Source organism: Varroa jacobsoni, unplaced genomic scaffold, assembly GCF_002532875.2.
Source record: "Varroa jacobsoni isolate VJ856 unplaced genomic scaffold, vjacob_1.0 scaffold_1463, whole genome shotgun sequence".
Taxonomy (NCBI): domain Eukaryota; kingdom Metazoa; phylum Arthropoda; class Arachnida; order Mesostigmata; family Varroidae; genus Varroa; species Varroa jacobsoni.
In genome coordinates, this window is record NW_019214365.1 from 493910 (window position 1) to 514364 (window position 20455).

The following is a 20455-nucleotide window of genomic DNA, read 5'->3' on the forward strand; positions in this document are numbered from 1 at the left end:
AACGTATGTCATTAGCACACCTTTCTACACGTGTGAACTGCTTTCTCATGTGCTAAAGCATAATATTTAATAAATTTCTCTAAAAACTATTTCTATAAAAGAAGTTCATGTGTACCAATTTTACATTCTTCCATTTCACGCATTACGTCTTTGCAAGTAAAGGACACGCGGTAACTCTGCAAGTTACCTCACATGTATGGACTACAAACTAACCATACATCCATAATAATAGTAAGTTATTAACAGAAGCGTGGTTTAATAATCTAATTAGGTATCGAGTTATATAGGACGATGCGGATGGATTAGTTATTATTATTACATTGTTATACAGGACTTGTTATGATATGTCCTGCTGGACTGCCCTAGGCCACGATTAATTCTTTGCTGAGATTATTCAGATAAGCTTACAAAAAGTCATCAGAAGTACTCGTATAACTTCGGAGTTCCTCATACCACGACTGATGTGAGCTACAGGATGCAGGACTGAAAGATAAGAAGAGACCCCCAAAAATCTACAAAAAGTCAAACTCGCATTCGGCAGAGTTCTCTGTACATATTCTCGCTACAAGTGTATTGATCACCATGGGCTGGGTATGGCGACACTCGTGGATAGTTTGTAGGAAACGATGCTAAACGCCCCGCTGGGCAAACTGCAGGGTGCCCGCTACCTTCTCGTTGTATTAACAGGCGCAAAATTTCTGTGCTCTGCAGGTTCCAAGCGTTACAAGTTTTATTTGAAGAGCTTATTTCTATGATTTACAAACAGTACGGTTCATAGTTATTCACAGTACATTGCTAATAATATGATAATACTAGTAATCATAATATCTGGATACACGCGACCGTGTATACAGTTTAATACTGTGCTCATTCTCTTATTGTACAACGATACCTGGAGAGCATATCTAGCGCTTTAGATACATTTAATAAAAGTGGAGTAACTAAGTTTATAACCTATTTAAGGCCGTCTGTAGGCAATTATTAAAATTTCCTCCATTTTGTTTTTTACCAAATATAGCCTGGCTTCCCAGATGGCAAAAACCTTTACTATTCAAATTTGAAAATGCTTTCCTTCTAACCCAATATTTATTTTTTGATTAATAAAAACTATGTTGGGAATAGTTTAAAAATTTCTAAACAACAAATAGCCTAATTAATTTTACTTATTTTTCCCCTTAACTACCAGCAAAATTAGTACGTCAGTTCTTTTATTATGCAAAAGCAATTACCAGCGAAATGCTTTCCCTCTATGTAATGAGTTTTTCCCTATTACATTTCTATGCAATGAATATGTTCACGCTTTTACATACCGCTAGGCTTTCACACATAGGCTCATCTGCCAGATAGAACTGGCGATCGGCGGTGAGTTGGCGCCGTCGTTAGTGAAGTGTGTTCAACCAGCCGTTGACTTCCTGAGGGTTCTTCATCGCTTTCTACATTGCTTTATTCTATCTCAATCCCCTGGAGCTCACGCAGTTGGGAGAATCAAAATATGCGATGCATCCTTTCTCCGTCTGTCGATAAGAGTCATTTTTCCTAAAGCTTCATTATCTCTTCATCCTGACTGCGGTGCTACTATCGGGAAATGAGTGAGCAAAGGACAGGGGTAAACGCACGCGAATAAACAGAGACCAATCAAGGTTTTAGCGCCAGGCGGTGCACGGCGAACGGGAAATAACAAAAAAGCGTGGATACCACATCCAAACCTCAGCACTCACGGTAGCAATGAACGAGCACCATTTTCCAATAATGTCGCCAATCAACGAGCGTCACAGTCACAGTACCCATCCACATCCTAAAACACACGGGGACATACGTACAAATACACATACACATGGTTGAGCTAGTCGACACTGGTCAACGGCCCTGACCGCTTTGACACGGCGACGGCGGATCCTCATACCCTCCGTAGCTCTCGGACAGTTTTCGATTTTGCTCAATAATTTGCCACTGCTACTACCACGGAACCGCTATTGTTATTACTGCAACTAGCATCTCTAGGACTAGAATTCTCTACTTTATACAGTCTCCTGTTTCTGAGGTTGCCTCTTACTCTTGTTCTCCTGATTGACCCCCTCCCCCTTTGGCTTCTACATGGAAGTCATCGAGGCAAGCGATAGGTGGGTAGAGGAGAAGCATGTGAAGACGAAGAAGTTCTTCCTTTTATTCTGCTTATTTTACTCATTCTGTTTCGCTTTTGTCGTCTATGACACGTCAGCTGAGGGCTTCTACCCATCTTTCTAGCGAAGAAGAGAGAAAAACCATGCCTTCTATCCTTCCACGAGTTGGGAGCTTCCATGACTTGCGATGATAATAGAGCTGGCAGTCTCCTTAGTTTTGCTTGGCCCCATTTTCTCCTGATGACAACGACGAAACTGCTTTCCTGTATGTTGGTCATCAGTTAGCAGATCCAGTCGGGCTGACCGTCAGCCTAAAGTCCCTCATCTACCTCTCTTTTGTTGGCTCTGTTTCATATCCCTCTATCAGGCCTGTGGCCTCGGATAAGTCAAAGAAAACCACCTACTGTTTCAGTAATGCTGCTGTCTCCTTTATTACCATCGGTGATAGTGGCTGCTTCCATGTAGGTTTTGTGCAGGGTAGTTCATCGGGCTTTACCCATGTGTCCACTCTTGTCGGCTGGTCTTTGGTCGCAGGGCTCGTTGACCGACGGACAGACTTACAAGCAGACTCAGTCTCTTTTAACGTGGAACATGAAGCAGACGCGTGTCTATTTGAACACGTGAGAACTGCCGACCACTTCTCGTTCAAGAAAAACGTCTTGGCCGAAGCTTTTTTCTTCTGTCGCCACACTGAGAACGAACGGGCTAGTGCTAACGATATCGTGTGGACAGGTTGTTATACCTGAGGGCGACCACGGCAACAGTGGCAGTAGTACTAGCTACAACTGCAACAACATGCAGGAAGACAGGATACACAGATGCCGCTGCCACAGGATCCCCGGGACACATGAACGGTCGCAAGAGGACTAGCGCCGACCGTAGAAAAGAAACACACGACCTATAGCAGCAGCGGCAGGCGGAAAAATAGAACTCGGAGAAATGAAAGTAATTGAGTCTGAGAGGAGGCGGACTCCGCAGTAAGATCGGGAAGAAACCAGCGAGAACGAAGAAATTCGCTAAGAGAAAGCAGCGACACGGCAAAGAGACGGTATAGCCGGTAGATGGGCACAAAGTTGTGTGCGTATCCACGTCCATGTCTGCGTCGGATTCCGCAACGGGGCCACTTGCGTCCACTGGTGCAGATGATAGCCAACTAGCCAGCAATCGTTTCAGAAAGCCAAGAAAGTCTTAACCTAGAAGGTCTAAGATTCTGCCACGACTGACAAAGAAGGCTTGAGGATATGAGGTCTCGAAAAAAAAGCACGCCAGCCCTCCAACGTTTATCCCGGCAGGAAACAACTGCGACCGGTCAGATTTCCGTCGTCATCGGCGCTGGTGTCGCTCCTGTCGTTTGGCTGCCTAATGCTAAGTACTCCTTGGGCTGGCGAGAACGAAAACCGGGGTTACGAAGACAGGAAGAGGCGAATACGGGAGAAAGATTCAATTAGCTCCCGCTGCGCCTAATTGAGTCATATGAAATATCGGAGATTCTTGCCCCGTTCTGGCTTGCGCTTAGTTGCGCGAAACAGCGTCTGTGCAAAAACCGGCAAACCTTGGCGTCGCTTGACCGGACAGGAGCAGCGAAGAAGCTAAAATCATCTCGGACGAAGAGACGAGCGTATTCTTCTTTTCGTACTTTCGAATCCCCTGATAAAGACTGCGCTTAAAATGTCGCACGCCTAAATATGACAACGGCGAACAGCAAGCAACAAGGTTGTTCTCGGCATATTATATTGGCGGCATACTCGGAATATTATATACCTGCTACATGAATAGCAAAGCTGTGCACAAACATTACTTGACCTTTAATCATGATCATACGTCTGCTTTCTACTCTTGTGATTGATTGACTGATTCGTAATATAAAAACAATACTTATAAAATATGTGTATTTTCTATAATATTCGATACCCCTCATATGAGGACGATTAAAATTACAAGTTCCTCAACGTTTTGCAAGAATGTAACGCGACACAGACATGCTTAACTCTTATTTACGTTTACATAAGATCAGTATACATCTTGAATATTTTTTGTTCGGGCTTTACTGGTCCAATCCTTGTATTATGACTATATTGCGAGACGATTATGTGGTGCATAAAGGACCACATAGAATTGTAGAAAATGTATTGTTTGACATTTTTACTCAGGATATTACCTTTCGTTTTTCCACCGAAAAATCTCACCAAAAAATATGCACGTAAATTAACAAACAAAAAAAAAATTAGTTTAAGACAATAAAATCGTTATTCCTCGACTGATTCCAGTAGATCCTTCCCATTATCATGTATTTTCACATCCGCCGTATTTGCTTGCATTTTTCCTTTGTGTAGAATGCAATGCAGGTTAACGAATAGTCAACGAATACTCATTGATTGGTCTCACCTGACGATGAAACCACTGAACTACGTTTTTATACGAAATGTTTTTGTGTTATTCCGCCAGGGTGTCTGAAACTTGAAAGAACACAAACAAAACATCGAAGCGATGCCGCCTGCCGTAGTATTAACCAAAAATCCTTTGTGGGAGTCAAGGTGCCTGTCAAATATAAGAAGAGAAAAATTCGACCATCGGAACGTACCATACATAGTTGGCCAGCGTATCCACAGAGGTAGTTGACAACTTTATTTCGATTTCAAGGATCCACTGTCTCACAGTCGTCGTACCTCTGCTCTCTTTCCAATTTAGATTCAATCCACAGTGTGAACTTCAGCGCAAGTCATTGCCTGGCCGCACTTCCTTGTTAGCCTGCGACCTCTCGTTTACGCCCCATCCTCTCTTCTACTCCACGACTTGACGACGATTGTGCCCAGCACTCCAAGCAAACATAAGGACTAGCCGAGACAACCTGGTCGCTGGCTGACATCGGGGACGTTGGTCAAGGAGTTAAAACGAGTACACTAACCGATCCGCTACCATCTTCCAACCCGTCAAGTTGAATGAAAAAAGGCACACGACCTCCGGAGCCCGCTTTTGCTATAGCTTTTCAATTTCGCGTCCGAGCCAGCGTCGAATCATCGTCGTGTACCTGGTTGTTATGAGCGAAGTTGAAGACAAGAGTGGCTATTGAAGATCGGTTACGTTTTTCCGGTCAGGCTAAGCATGTTAGCTGATATGGGAGTAGGTGCTAAGTTAACAAGTCCAGAACAGGGAGAAACACGAGGTAATTGTGTGGTTGGCCATTTATGTGCATACGAAAAAGCAGGCTGTCGGACGGCGATTGCTGAGACGTCGAAGATTGTGATCGGTGACGAATGGGAGATGTTGATTGCAAGCGTTAACGAGACGTATCGTTATGTCGCAATAGATGTCCCGACCCAAGATTTATTATATTTAAAAAGGCCGAAGCTGCAATAAGCTTAGGTTCATCCAATCGCTGACTCAAAGCAGCTAATTCACAACGTTCTTTCCATGAGCACTCCGGTAACCTACAAGGGTTCGACCAGATTCATGACTACTGACTTCCTTGGAGTCACTTATCTACTAATGAATTCCACCCATATTTCGCTGATGAGCCTGCAAAGCACATTGATGAAATTGTGTCGTTGGAAACGCGCGACTCTTACTTTTTGGCACTAGATATAATGGAATACTTTTACACATCAAGTGTTCAAAAATGCTATGATAACCCATAGGCCTGCTTCCTACTGACAGTCAATTGTTATAAAGTTGAACGGTGCCGCCTGTTGTACCTGCGTTTTAGATGGACTCGTTACTAACACCCTGTCCTACTAAATACCCATAATTTCAAAGCAATCAGAATAAAAGGACAAAATTTAATGAAATTCTGTTAAAAACGGATGGCTATCATTGTCGTTGATTGTCATCCGTTTTTATCACAATTATCGTTATTATATTTAAAAAAAAAAACAGCATCAAATATTCTGGCGGTGCGTTCTAAACAGATCAGTTTGGGAAACAGACATACTAACGAAGTTGACGAATAGTTTATATTTGCAAGGATACATTTTCACAGCGTATTTTGCATGGTTTGAAAAGCCCGATTTTCATCTTTACGATTTCCGACATTGGCATTCTAAGTAATATGTACACCATGCAAACAAATCTATATCACGAAACCTGGTAGCTTTTTTCTGCTTCCGCCCGCCTGATTTCAGGCGTGCAGATACTTATTATTTGCAGAAATTAGGCTCGAGATAAATTATGCACAGAAAAAGAGAAAATTATTCAACTATTCGATTCACGCCTCTCTAAATGATAGAAACACCGCGACCCGACGGAACTGAAAATGTTGAACTTTTGTTCTGTTAAAGGCAGTTCCGAGTAGAAGGGAAACGTTAGTGGGAACGTTCGGTGTTTCGCCTCGACTCATCTCAATTGGCGACGCTGCCTGTTGTTGTCGATAGCCAGCGGGCATACGGCAGGCTTCTCTGAAGCCTCTGGCCCGCAAGAAGTCCAGCCAGCGTCGGTGCTGCCATGACGATGGCAAATTCTCATTGAAATAGGCAGACGACGATGATGGTGGAGTGGACCGGTGAACGCTGAGCGGCAACGGCGCTATGCCCCGGGGGTAATATTGCGTCAGGGACAACTACGTCTGCGCCATGCTGGCTTGCTATTTCAGCTGATGTACGCAATATCAAGCCGGTAGGAGTTATGTGAAGGATGTTATCTTAGATGGACGATTTGCATTCTAGCTATATACAGTTTCTACCAAAGCACTTTCTCATTTATTATAGTAATTATAATAATGGCCAAGATAACGTGGTTAGATAAAGTGGTTGGCAAAATGAGTAGAGTTCTAGTCAGCGTGTTTCGAATTGACACACAACGCCAAGAATGTAGAAGTTGATTTATTTTTTAGGGCAACTTAATGTACCACCTACTTGGCTGCACTTAGTTTAAGAAATAACCTCAAATGGCATCGAATGGAGTGTAATTTTATATTGTTTGTAGCCAAATTTAGCAAGTCGCGCGAATTCATACATACTGAATATATATATATATAATTTTAACAAAGGACTTGAAAGGTCCGTTATCGCTTGAGAAGGCATTCTCTATTGGTTTCCTCGAAATGTAGGCATTGTTTGCGGACATGCAAGACCTCAATGTGCAAAACATGCATTGACGTCCCCATTTACATAGAACTATGCTAAATACCATCAATATGGTTGGCTTAAAAGTGAACACAGTAAACAAGCCATAAAAATAAATCGATAAGGCTCCCTGCTGTGACATCCCCCAGTAAACACAAAACCGCTCGACGTCTTCTGTACGGGAAAAACCCAATAGCCATACAGAGAATGTCTACAAATGTGTTAGACCCAAACCAGGAAGATCTAACACATCTGGGCGTCATGCCTTTGCGTGTTTCTTTTTCACTTTAAAAAGGCCATCGCATGCTACTATGTCAGCTGCCAGATCCGTCACGTCGGTGGTCCCTAAACCTGTAATGTTTCACAAGTGCAAGTCAGCACCGACCCAGCTAGCGGCATTTCATTGCTAGTAAACAACGCTGCCCTATACACACGCTTTGAACAATCATTTATAATCTTACGTGGTATCATATAGACGGCCCATAGGCTTCATTCAAGAGGCGTATGCGGGTAGTGGCCCCACCTACTTCCGCAGAGGGAATCGAAAACGTGTTGAGAGGATGAACTCCCACCACACGGTGGGACTACCCATTGGTTAATTCTGATTAAGAAGTGCTCGTTTTTTTTTGTTAACTGTCTTCCGCTAAATCTCTTTTTGCGGTGGAGGCGGCGTTCTTGTTTTTTTGTCATAGCCTGGTACTAGTCCGCGCTATCGTTAACAAAATCTTTAATTTGTAGTGTTTTTCGTGAGCTATCCGATAGAAAATAGTTGTTTGCTTGATCATAACGATTAGGGCGTAATGAGCATATGTTCGTGTCTCGCAACGCCGATTAGTCTGGGCTAGTTATCATTAGTAAATCTGTAATAAATAGATCTGAGTAAACTTTTGAGATGTTCGAAATGGTTTTTAGATTCAGCATTTTATATCTAGCGATTATTGAGGCGTGCGTCAACTACGGTTTCGAAGACGTTCCACGCAAGTTTACGCTTGCTGTAACAAGTGTCCTTCTTGGTCAGAGATCTGATTAATAGATCGAAAGGTGGTGTGTCATTGGGCTTGATGTGAAAACATTTTTAAGAATTTTGCGGCTTAGGTAAGACAAAGAATTAGACACAACATATTCTGTGCTTTGAAACTGCATCCCTTCAAAAGTCTGATGGTCCGCTAAAACGGCGGCACATGTTGCCAAAAACTGAGCCAGGTAGTAATCTATATGAATTCCCCATTAATTCTACGCAACTCCTCAAATATTCTACGAAAAGCTGAGATCTTTGTTTTCAGCTATTGCGATAAACCAAGCAAGCCTCATTGTTGTCTCCCTACTGAGTACTACATGTGAAATATTCCTGAACATACATTCACCTCTGCTTGAACGGTCAACATTTTGACAATTCAATACTCTATAGCGATATTTTAATGACTTGTTCGGATGTAGAAGTTTTCCTACAACTGACCACCTTTGAAAGACAGCGCAATTCGCAGTCAATCGTTGGGTATTGACCTGGCAGTCGGCAAGAATTTTCTTCCATTTACCCCATGAAAAAGGGTGCATTATCACCTCGAGCTGTTTCTGTCGATGCAATAAAAATCGCTGGAAAAAACAACGATAACGGCACGTTCTGCCGAAATGATATGTTATTTTTAAAGATTATTTATTAAAATTCACTAACAATAATGTAGATAGCAGTTTTAGATCTATGTCAATGTCAGGACCTGTATTTCACCGAATCATCCTGAACATTGAGCAACTATTGCGTGCTCTCTAATAACTTCAACGGGGCAGCCAATCAATCTAAGGATACGGTTTGCCCACATTATAAGAAAAGCTTTCGAACGGACACCAATCGCATAACATGCTGGTCCTCTTTAGAGCCATCACTTGACAAATATAGGTAGTTTCAAGCCTTCTCCTTTTTTATTTACACTTATAGCATGGTCGTACGCTTCTTTGAGGTCCTCTAAGGAAAACTACGTCGTCACTCTTTTGGAAGTGCCAGGAGACTCACTATATGAAGGAAATGGTGACTTACACTTGCACACACGCTTATGGTTGAGCGGTTTAGTGACGTCCCGATAGAATCCCTCCTTACAATGATGGCAGTATCTACCAGCCGTGTTATGCCGACATCGGAGGCAGACGCCTCCGCTCCTGTATCCAGAAAGCTTGTACAACTCCATATTGAACCGACAGCCGCGTGCGTGTCCATTGCATTTACACTCTGCAAGGTATAATGTGCAAAAAATAGACAAGAACAATACAAGCATTAGATTGGCCGTAGCGTCCGATCTATGACCGGGCCGAGATAAGGATCACACCTTCGTTGCAAATCTTATCCGGTTTTAGACTCACTAGAACGAGAAATTTGTATTCAATAAAAACGTTTGAATTTTAGAGATAAAGATGGTGACGAAGCGTTTCATGCAATTGTTTTTGAGATGAGTCGCCATTACGTAACAGCTCGAAGCGGATAACTGATCATTGTTTATAATCAGTCACAGTCAGTTTCATTGTTACTAGTCAAAAATTATCCCGTCATATAATTTTATTATAGTTATTATTCAAACAAATAACAATTCAACAAAAACGACATTTCAAGCAACAAATACAGATCTTACGTAATGATTGTACGCGAAATTGAACCCTTTAAGTTCGAAGTTTCGTTCGTGAGTAGATTACTAGATAAATAATTGCCACGTAACTAATATTGGAATGGCTAAAGTGTGCTTACAAATAAATAGTCCCCGCAAAACAACTAGTCAATTATAAATTTATAAGGGCGTTCAAGGTAGAATCGCTTTTTTTTGTTTTTTTTTTTGTTTTTTGGAAACATTATGACCCGCTATCAGACAAGCCCGCTAGTCATTTAAGCTAAACTACATACCCAAAAAAAGACGCTAGTACTTTTTCGCCTATTATCACTTTGCCGCTATATTATATCTCTCTGCAGCGCCAAAACGTCGCGTGACGTACATTCGTAATAGAGATGACGGCGTTAGCAATTGCCGTGCTAAACGATTGGTAGGATTACGTTTGCCACATTTGTATAATATGTGGTACCATTGAGGTTTCATTCTTTCAACTTCCTCGGCGATTGAACAAAGGCTAGGAGCTCTCCTAACATAAACTTATCGCACAGCTATACTTTATAGCCACAGATTTCAGTATGGTCTCTGCATATCGAACTGATAGCTCGTGCCGCAGGAAACTAGCTCATGCTCGTTCAGGACGTTCTGGCTATATTCAGTCTACAGACAAATTTAGTTAAACCTTTTAGACCTGTAGAGATCTCCAAGAGGCCAGCTTGAACGATCATTGTGATGGGATCGATTACGCAAGCTAAGACTGCACCAGCCTTCACTTGGGCGAAGTAGCTCCCGTAGTGACACCGTTTTCGTCCATCTTCCAGTATATGTTCACCAGACAGACATTCAATTATCTTCTGACCCTTCTGTACGTATCGAACGATTTATTCGATAAAGGTCGTCACACTCATTGCCATATACGTGTTCCCCTAATACCGCTGGCTACCCTCGACCTTAACGATTTGTTCGACTTCTCATATACAAAATTTATTTTCGATGTTCGTCATTAAGCCTGATCCATTCGATAAAAGCATAAAATGAATGTTGAGATTATCGTTGTTGTACGTCCGGCACCACCGTTAGGCATCTTATCAGACGGAACCCGCACGAACGTGCATAGAAGTTTCGCCGCCGTCGTCGTCGTCGTCGTCTAAATGTCTATGCTAACTTGATGAAGACTTAAAACGAGCCGCATGGATGTATGCAAGACATGTAATACCAGTTTACATCGAAGTGTTATGGGGTTTGATATGGGCAAACGATATAGTGTTGCCCTATCTAAGAATAGTTCACATTAACGTATTTAGTACTTGACATCATTCAAATTGTGTCTGCATGAAGAAATTGAAACGATCATTCTTGGCGCGCAAATAGTGTTTCTGCAAAAACTATAGCAAAATGTGTGCGTTGGCTATAGACCATATTTCAAAACAAAATAAAGTGCTAAATAAATAAGCTTAAATTTGCTATACATTTTTCACACAAGCAATTCGTATATCCTACTATTGTCAAGCAATACCGTAGCTCATCTACTCATAGACAAGCCATGGCTGGTCACCGTAATCTTATTCATTCTGAGCTACATATTCTATTCTATAGATTCCAGTATCCATTGCATTATAAAATCTGCAATTGAATTAAAAAATTCTTGTCGCCGTGTTGGCATAGACACCTCACGATATATAAGGCAAAAGCCTCCAACTTCAACCCTTGAATACCTACGGCCTAACATGTGTGAATACGTAGAGAAGGTCTAGAAAAGGTTTCTAAAGGAAGCTCTTCCAGACTGAACGGACGTGCAATGTACAATGGATATCGATAAAATGGTTAGCTGAGATATATGGTCTGGCTAACGCACGTGCTTTTTTTCTGTACGTGCCGATGGCCGACCACAGCAAAGTAAATGCAAAACCCTTAAAATCTTATAGTATCCCTATAAGATATTTTATAGAGGACAAGGCTATGTGTTGTATACTCTAGCACGGCTTGTTAGAGCGGGCTGGATCAATAGAGCGTGGGCTTTTACGAACGGAAGCTCAGACGCTTCTAGGAGATCAGAACAGCTGGGTGCATCGCCACAACAGCTGATCGGCACTGCCTGAGCGAATGCATTGGTCGGAAGGGCCAAATATCGCTGATACCAAAGTCACTCTCTGTGAACGCCTACGTACCTCTCGTCTACCATTGAACAGGGAAAACCGTAATTATTTCCACGAGCATTATCATCATCATGAGGATGCTGGTCTGTTGTTTCACGCTCAGACACTATATATTTTGTCGCAGAAGAAATAAAATTCGAGAACAACACGCTACGGAAGGTATTTCGGAGAATCGCTGACGATTCTATCGAGAATTGCCTAGCTTAAAAAGTATACAATTAGTTTAGAACAATCTTACCTTGTGTTTTCGCTATCTCCGATCTCACTGTAAAAGCAATATTTCCTGAGGCGCGTAAAGTGGCTATCCTTAGAATCCTTCAAGTCCTGTTCATTGCGCTAAATATCAGCCACGATTAAACCGATTAGAATATTATTCATATAGACAGACAGTCAGACCATACATGTAGGTTTCCCTAGTTATTATTTGTGTTAGACTTTGACTACTCCAGACGTGGCGAAGATATGAATCATTTAACGCACTGACTGCCTCATACGTATGGATCTAACGCTAGTCATACGCGATATGTAAACAAATGATTTTTGCAGGACGGGCAAAAAAAATAGGCACGCTGCGGACCTTTTTCTTCATAAAGCGAGTACATGTGCGGCCGGAAGGCAGGCTTTGGTCATGGCAAACAACTTGTAACAAAGGACGCTGAAGTTTTTGAGGTAAGTTATAGGTTGACTATACAAGTAGTCGCGTATGACAGGTCTCCCTTTTCGCTAACCTTAGCGCGAGCTTCCAACGTCCTATTTTTCTCTCAAAGGCTTTTCGCTGAAATGAAATTTCACAACTTTAGAGGAAAGTCGCACTATCGCAATCTAACTAAAAGCAATATGCAATAGTACGAAGTCTCAGCAATACCAGGAAGACCGGACGCCCCTAAAAAAGGGTTACGATATATACACCCAACTCTCTAATACGCATATCGATTATGTATCTATAGTTGAGAACAGAGTGGAAACAGCTTTCTTTAGTTGTGTAATTACCTGTTTCCTTACCTCAAATAAATAAACGCATATGAACATTAAATAGGGCCCTACATTTATGGCTGTATACGCCTGTTGTGTCTCTAATGAACGTTTGGTCGAGAAACCCTGTCAGGTTAAAGACTATCTGCTATTAACTCTTTTCAAGAAGCCGATTGAATCCGATCTTTTCGATCCGGTGACCAACTGTGTAACGTGAGGCTTCTATCAGTTTTATATTTATACGTCTTAGGACAGCTTCATATTGCGCTATCCGGCCTTCGCATGTATCGGTTCTCAAGATCGATTCTCGGTAGTAAGTGCCCCACTATGTTGAATTTCGTTTCCTACTTACGCAGTTCATAAGTAACAGGCCACCAAGCACATTCGCTTTCCTCATAAACATACGATACACGTAGATGTATTTTCGCCAACTGATGATCATCAGTAACTATAATCAAACGACAGCACATACAGAACATAACGGTAGCGGCCTTACGCGTTTTGCTACTACTATCGTTGTTATTGTCACAACATAGTGAAGTGACATTACAGCGGAACGTCGTAGCAGGCGCTAGACGTACGCAACATGCTATATAGTTATATACGAGCGTGTCGTATTGATCAGACGTCAGCGACGGCCACGGCGACAGGCACGGCAATGGGCCGGTTTGTGTTTGTGAACAACAACAACAACAACAACAGCAGCAGCAGCAGCAGCCGCCGCCGCCGCCGCCTCCGTTTTGCTACCAACATTTCTTCGTCTTTGTTTGTGCGATTGTGTCCGTCTGTCTATAGGTGAACTTCTCCCTTCTTTCTTAGAGGGGCCCATTGTACAGCCGCGCGATGTGATTTATCGATGAACGAATCCACCCCGAAGTGTCAGTCGTGGTTTGTCATATTGCCGTAGACACCAGTGCTACTCGTGGCTGCGAAAGCAGACGCCAGCGGCATCGGCGGACGGTACTATAGAGGTTAGAGGTATTAGAGGCAACCGTTCACTCAATATTGGTACCAACACCAGTTACTGGTAACTGGCCAAACGAGCCCAATGGGCTTTTTTGGCCTTCTCGGATAATCTCCTGGCTCGCGACTAAAACCAGCACGCGCTGGCTGATAGGAAGAAGAGAGAAAAAAAACAAAATTACTTACTGTGTCTCTGCGATAATAAGCTTGTAGAAAGCGAGCGAGGGAGAGACCACTGAAGATACATATTGGTTTCAACGCGGACAATGTTTAGCTAAAAACGTCGTGTAGATGAACGCGTACGGAAACCGTTTACGGTGACGGCAACATGAAAAATCAGTGGTGTGGCTTTTCACAACACGCAGATTGTAAAGAAATGATGACAGTAAAACGTACCTATAATGATATTTGAATTTAGATCTACAGTGTGTAATGCACCAGCCATTGTACTGTTGTCATATTTAGAGAGAAATCCTACATTAGTTTAGTTGTTGGCTTAATCGTATTGATTTTGCCATTTAAAAAAAATAGCACTCAGATTTTCTATACTTCACAGACGCGAACGGGTGCAAGAGCTATACGGAAAGCTCAACCAACAACACGATCCATAGCTTCAACGCATTAGTACCGTACACAACGATTTTATGAAAATGACTGGTCTCTTTAGATCACTGGGCTAATTTAATTATCAACTGGGGATGCCCGAAAACTAGGGTCAATTGAATCGATCGATACGTTTGCGAATGCAGTAGTGCGATTGACGAGATCATTTGACTGGACGTTATTTTACGGCAGAGTCAATATCCAATTATTTCCTGCCTCACGTAAAGCAATCATCATCAGACACAGCTAGAGGATCAAACTAGGACAAGCTGGACACGCATGGTATGGAAACTAGCTTATAGATCAGAAATCGCCTAGTAGAACATATGAATAGAGAGAGAGAGAGAGAGAGACTTAAGCAGTGGAATCTACAACATTAATGCACGTAGGAAAGGGAACTTAATTTGGAGGAAAATAAGTAAGTTCAATTAGCCGAAAAGATTTTGCGCTATTGTGCCTAACACTCATTTCACACTTAAGTCGCATCTAGATATTAAAAAAAGTATGTGGCAAATCATGGTGAAACCGCTCACGCTAACTTCAACTCGCAAAAATAATCATACTATCTATATACTACTAGATTTCCTTTTAAAAACATGTTCCATTAAATGATAGATTAGTATATGTTTGATTTCGACTAGCGATCAGATTAGGAAAATCTAAAAAAGAATAAAAGTAGACAGAACAATCATTGTTTTTTTTGCCATTTTCGTTTTAGGTGAGATTTAGTATGAGCCATGTCAGAAACCGAAGTATCGAGGCCGGCATCGTTGAAATTACCTAAGGCAAAATTGAATATGTATAATACCATACTATTCCATGGGACGAACTGCACTTTTGAAGCCTTTCGTTTCTTGAAAGAAAAATTTGAAAAAAAAAAATTTATGATAGTTTAAGGTCCGATTGAAGTTTGTTGGGGGTGGGGGATCTCCACACACCCACCAACTAACACTGTTAACGAATGGTGTATTGAGAGAATGGTCACGGGTCGTGCTCGACCGAAACATTAAATGCTAAACAGCCATGGAAATCGATTGAATCAGCGAAGGTAACTTTTTTTTTTATTGAGATTTTAACACCTGTATTGACGTCTAGTATTCTACTGAGCGGTACTCCGTACCTGTATAGGTTTTATCTGAACTATCCATTAACGTAGAAGACCGAAGAGTATATCGAGCATCAACAGAATCGTTATGGCCGTTTATTTTGATATATACTGCCACAGCCAGAGTAAACTGATTCAAAGCTGTTATCGTTTTAAGCGCGTCTAAATCAAATGACCCTCCACAACAAATCCTATACGTTCGTTCGTTCAATAGGAACTCCGTATAGGGTTCATCTTTGAACGGATCTGTAATAGCATCTGCCGATATACTGCAGACAGTCTTCTATCGTATGTTATCAGACCCTCAATCAGTCAATACATGTGTAGGCTGGTTGTATAAGTGTCGAATGTACTCTAATGATATATGTTCATACATACTGATCCGCCATCAGGAACCTTAAACTATCATGTCGGTTTATCCGAACCTGTCACGGGCTGCTTAGAGGAATTAGCGCCTCCATGCGCCACATAATTAGACCCCTCTATCAAGTTCCAGCGATTCACAAAATAGTTTTAAAATTTCTACTATGCAGCGGATATATTCAGTTGATGACTGAATATTGTCATGATACAGCAAAGCTGACTCTGCTAAATCCAAGGCCTACAATGTAATCGACAGCTGCTACTGCTGCTGCTGCTACTACCACGTTTTTGTGTACACTGTGCCGTTCTTGAAAAATCTGTTTCCTCGCTGAATTGCAAAACCCAATGTGTGTGTGTGTGTGTGTGTGTGTGTGAGTGTGTAAATACATCGAATGTTTTAATAATAAGTACTATGACAATAGGCCAGCGGTATTTGGACACGAACTAACATTTTCTTTTCAGCTAAATGGTAAGTGTTTGCAAAATCCAAGCAACGCGGTTTATAAAGAAAAGACTGTTTCTTGCATGAGACTGTGATATCATTGTCTGTCAATAGAAAGGGTGGCAGGACATGGAGTCGGTCGAGGACTGTCTTTGTTATTAATTATCTAAAGATATTCGTGCTATAAACAAAGTTCATTACATCCAGTAGTATGACTATCTGTTGTGAACGGTATATTTCATGCAGTGTTCATAATTCATGGAGACAAAATAAACGGGGATTAACAAAGCTACTTGATCCATACAAGGTCGCAAGGATCCGATACCAGGCCACAGTGATCTGCTTATGATACTTCGTCAACTGCGATAGCTGCAGAAATCAATTTGTGCAACTGATTACCGAATATTCAAGGCAGAACTTTGGTTGGTGTTTGTAAAAATGGTCATGTACCTGTTTCAATACAACAAACATCAGCCCCAATAAACCTGCTTTTCCGAAACACGTGTCTATATATAGACAGACATGTTAAGAGGAAAGTCACAGGAGTTTGTGAGCATTTAACCGTTATCTGCATGTAGAAACTTCACCGAAAGGATAGCTGAGGTCGGTACCTATGCGCAATCCGCTTAGAGAGGGATCGAAATGATCATCGTACAGTGTACGCTGTTACCACATAACAGTACCACGAACACAATCGCCCACTTCTTTTTGACTCTTCAACGCTATTTTTCTTACTTCAAACAATTCTTCTACTGGCCGTGACAAATTATAGCCGCTAGCATCAGCGCATCTCTTTCCTGTCTTTAGGAGTGTCACCGTAAACAGCCGGTGCCGTCTGGGACCGGAAAAACGTTTTTTGGATCAACAGACCTTTTCCTGTTTTTAGTGAAGCAATTTTCATTGACCATTACAACTGCGACCACAGTGAAACAACTCCTGCCTATAAGTATTACAACATATATGTATATATATATTCAAATGACATGAGCATCGCTACTATCGTTGTTGGTAGCATCAACACCAGCGTGAAGGTGAGGAAGATAGAAACAGTGAAGAGCGAGGCTTTCTCACACGCTGTCTTCTTCGTTGCGGCTTCTACTGGTCGCTGGATTTCTCGCTATCCGTTTGTCTGTCGTTCTTTCGCCCCGTAGAACATCGTTCCCCTTTTTCTTGCTTCCGCTCAACCATCTGCTAGAAACACTGCTAGTATTAATCTCTGTTTGCTTATCGGCGGTAGCTACTGCGGCGTTGTCGTCGCCATTGCTACCGTTATACCCGTTAACGCTACGCCTAACAGCTCGAGCTAGTAAGGGCAACAGTACGGCGCAGAGCCATCCCGCGGCTCAATCTGATCGACGACGAAGACGACAACAACAAGAGCGAGGTACCAGCTCCATCACCGCTACGATCATCATTACCTATTATACAAGTAGACACATGCCACTCACCATCATCATCGTCATCGTTAGCATTAACTGTCGTCATAGAGGTGTCAACGGCAGTGATAACAGTCGCAGAGAAATAGCGGAACCGTACGATAGGAAAAGAACGACGCTAGATCGTTCGCATATATCTCTGATACCGTCGTACTGTTGGTTATGTGGAGGATGTTAGGACGACCGCAATATTGGCAACAACACAAACAACGACAACAACAGTAGCGTCAATGACGATAACAACGACATCAACGTCAAAGTAAACGCCGCCCAAGCGTAGGCTGTATTTTGAGCGAGCGTTTGGGAGAGGCTTGACGCAGGAGTGAAGGTAGAGACAATGCAATTTAATCGAAGACGACGCCGGGTGGTAAAAAGTGGCTAGGAAATAAATCTAGCCTTGGTACAAATCGTCGTAGAGTGACCTGCGGGCGACATTGAGAAGCTACAGATGTGCGAAGAAATAGACGAAGTTAGGATACAGTGGTACAGCGGCTGCTGCCTTTACGGCTTCTGCCGCTACTATAGTTGCTGCCACGATAATCCAACGTTGTTGGTGTGCGTATGACCTCAGCACACATCACTCAAGACAATTAAGGCTGAAAAATCGAATTGAGGCGTACCACAGTACTAATGGGAAGCGCGGCCTACTTAAAGGCCTGTATACCGGTGGCAATACTAGATTGAAGGTCTGGGTGTGCATGCGTGGTGCGTGTGGGCATGTCCAAATGCGCCTTTATATAGACTCTGTGCCTAGACGAGGCTAGGTACGACTTAGCAACGGCTGTGGGCGGGAGGAGAAGCCTTGGGTGTGCCTGTTTCGACCAGTCGATGTAGAATACAATACCAGGATGAGTCAAGGAATAGATAGAGCACACTGGTCAGACCGAACGTAGGGCTTAAAAGGAGAGATGTTTAGATACAAATCAAAAGAAATTCAGATAGAGAAATGCGCCAAAGAATTGTTTCATTCAGACGTGCTTAGCTGCTACATTATGGGTGCGTAAAGGTAAGCAATGTTGTTGTATCGTACTATACAGTACTGGCCATAATAATGATGTCCAATTTGACAGCTTAATAGGGCATTCGCCTTTGGCTTGAAAATAATAATAGCAGATGAGGTGCGGAACGTATTCTTCATCAACTGAAGATGCCTTCTCTGCCGAGCTGCAACTATGTGGGGCATTTCGGCAATACTAACTAAAAGCAGGTTAAACATAATACGGTATATAACCCACATAGAGAAAGCTAATACTTGTTGAGTGACATTATAGAGTGTAACAAAACGTCAAAGAGAAACAAAAAAAAAAAAATGGGAACACAATATTAGAGCATCCCATTATGACAGTTCGATCTGCCACACGTTAAAATGGCGTCGTTCTGGATACGGATTCAAGCTGGGGCATAATGAAAGCCATTACAATAGGTCTCATCTATGGAGCTGAAAGCCTTGACTAAAGGATAATTCTGTTTACAGACAAACGCGATTCATTAATTGCGTAACATATACCCCTGTCATATACAACGCAACGCCAGATTAGGTGCAGGGCGCTTCAATGGTACAGGATTTCACGGGCCGGTAAGCCTACGCCAGACAAATGGCTGAAAAATTTACTAATACGGTTTCCAGCGTGTGTTTATTTGCAGTTTAAACGCAGTGTTTTTACCCATTGGCATTTATAAAGCATATCCTACCTACCGAACGGGCTGAGAAGGTTACAACGATAGGACAATGTCGAAACCGTCTGACTTCTACTTAAACATGTTGATAAAGTAGCGCCTTTTCGGTTGAGCAAGTTGTCCCGACAACTATAAACGTGCGCCAATCTCTGTTCTATCGAAGGCTTCTTTGTGTATGGTAAGGATGGAAGAGAAAAGTAGCTGAAACAGTTCGGAACGTTTTCAAATGTCTCGAATGCATAATGAGGTGATAAAAAAATGACTTTATGTTTCACTTTAGTGTGAAATTACCTTTCAATTTCAGTTTTTGAAGGTAACGATTTTTCTTGCGGGATATAAGCACGAGTACCAATTGCAGGAATAGAAAGGTACTCTAATCGAAGGTCCTTCACGTGAATATGCTAGACTTTGAAGGCGCGATATGATCTATTTAAAGAGATACGTCTTTACGAGAGGTATATTGTTTAGCAAAACATAAACACAAGAGCGGGCATAATGAAACAATATGCCGAAAAGGCATAAAAGAGGTTTATGTATTGGAACTGTCGTACCATCGAGAATCGACCTATCGTTGATCGTTTTTTCATGCCTACTTTTATCAAGCAGAACGCATGGCATATATTTGTAATGCGTCTAATAGTCGTGGCAATGATTAGTACTCCATTCAGTATTGCCGGCAAGCATTAGTTCAGACCGTATTGATATAGGGGCTTTTTTTGAATAATCCGCTATAATGAAAAACAAAATGTGTACACGTTACGGTTCGGCTAAAATTTCAGTAATTGCTAGATTAGGTATTATCAGTATAAGATAGCATCAGAAGCAGAATTTAGGCATCATTGGAAGTTTATTTCAATGCCAACTTATGGTTACTGCATATATATGATGGCTTTTTTGGCTGGAACGTTAATTTTTAGTTACGTATTTTTTGCTCATGCTCATATGTCAATTATATTCGTATCGGCACTGTGTT

The 20455-nt window shown here is 42.0% G+C and overlaps 1 protein-coding gene across 1 annotated transcript in view; it reads right to left on the reverse strand.

Annotated features, from left to right (window-relative positions):
- LOC111270330 (netrin-1) overlaps positions 1-20455 on the reverse strand; it is a 78296-nt gene that overhangs the window by 33490 nt on the left and 24351 nt on the right. Inside the window, exon 3 of the mRNA XM_022850492.2 lies at positions 9210-9398. Within this exon, the coding sequence (XP_022706227.1) occupies positions 9210-9398 (189 nt within the window). The remainder of the gene's footprint in view (positions 1-9209; positions 9399-20455) is intronic.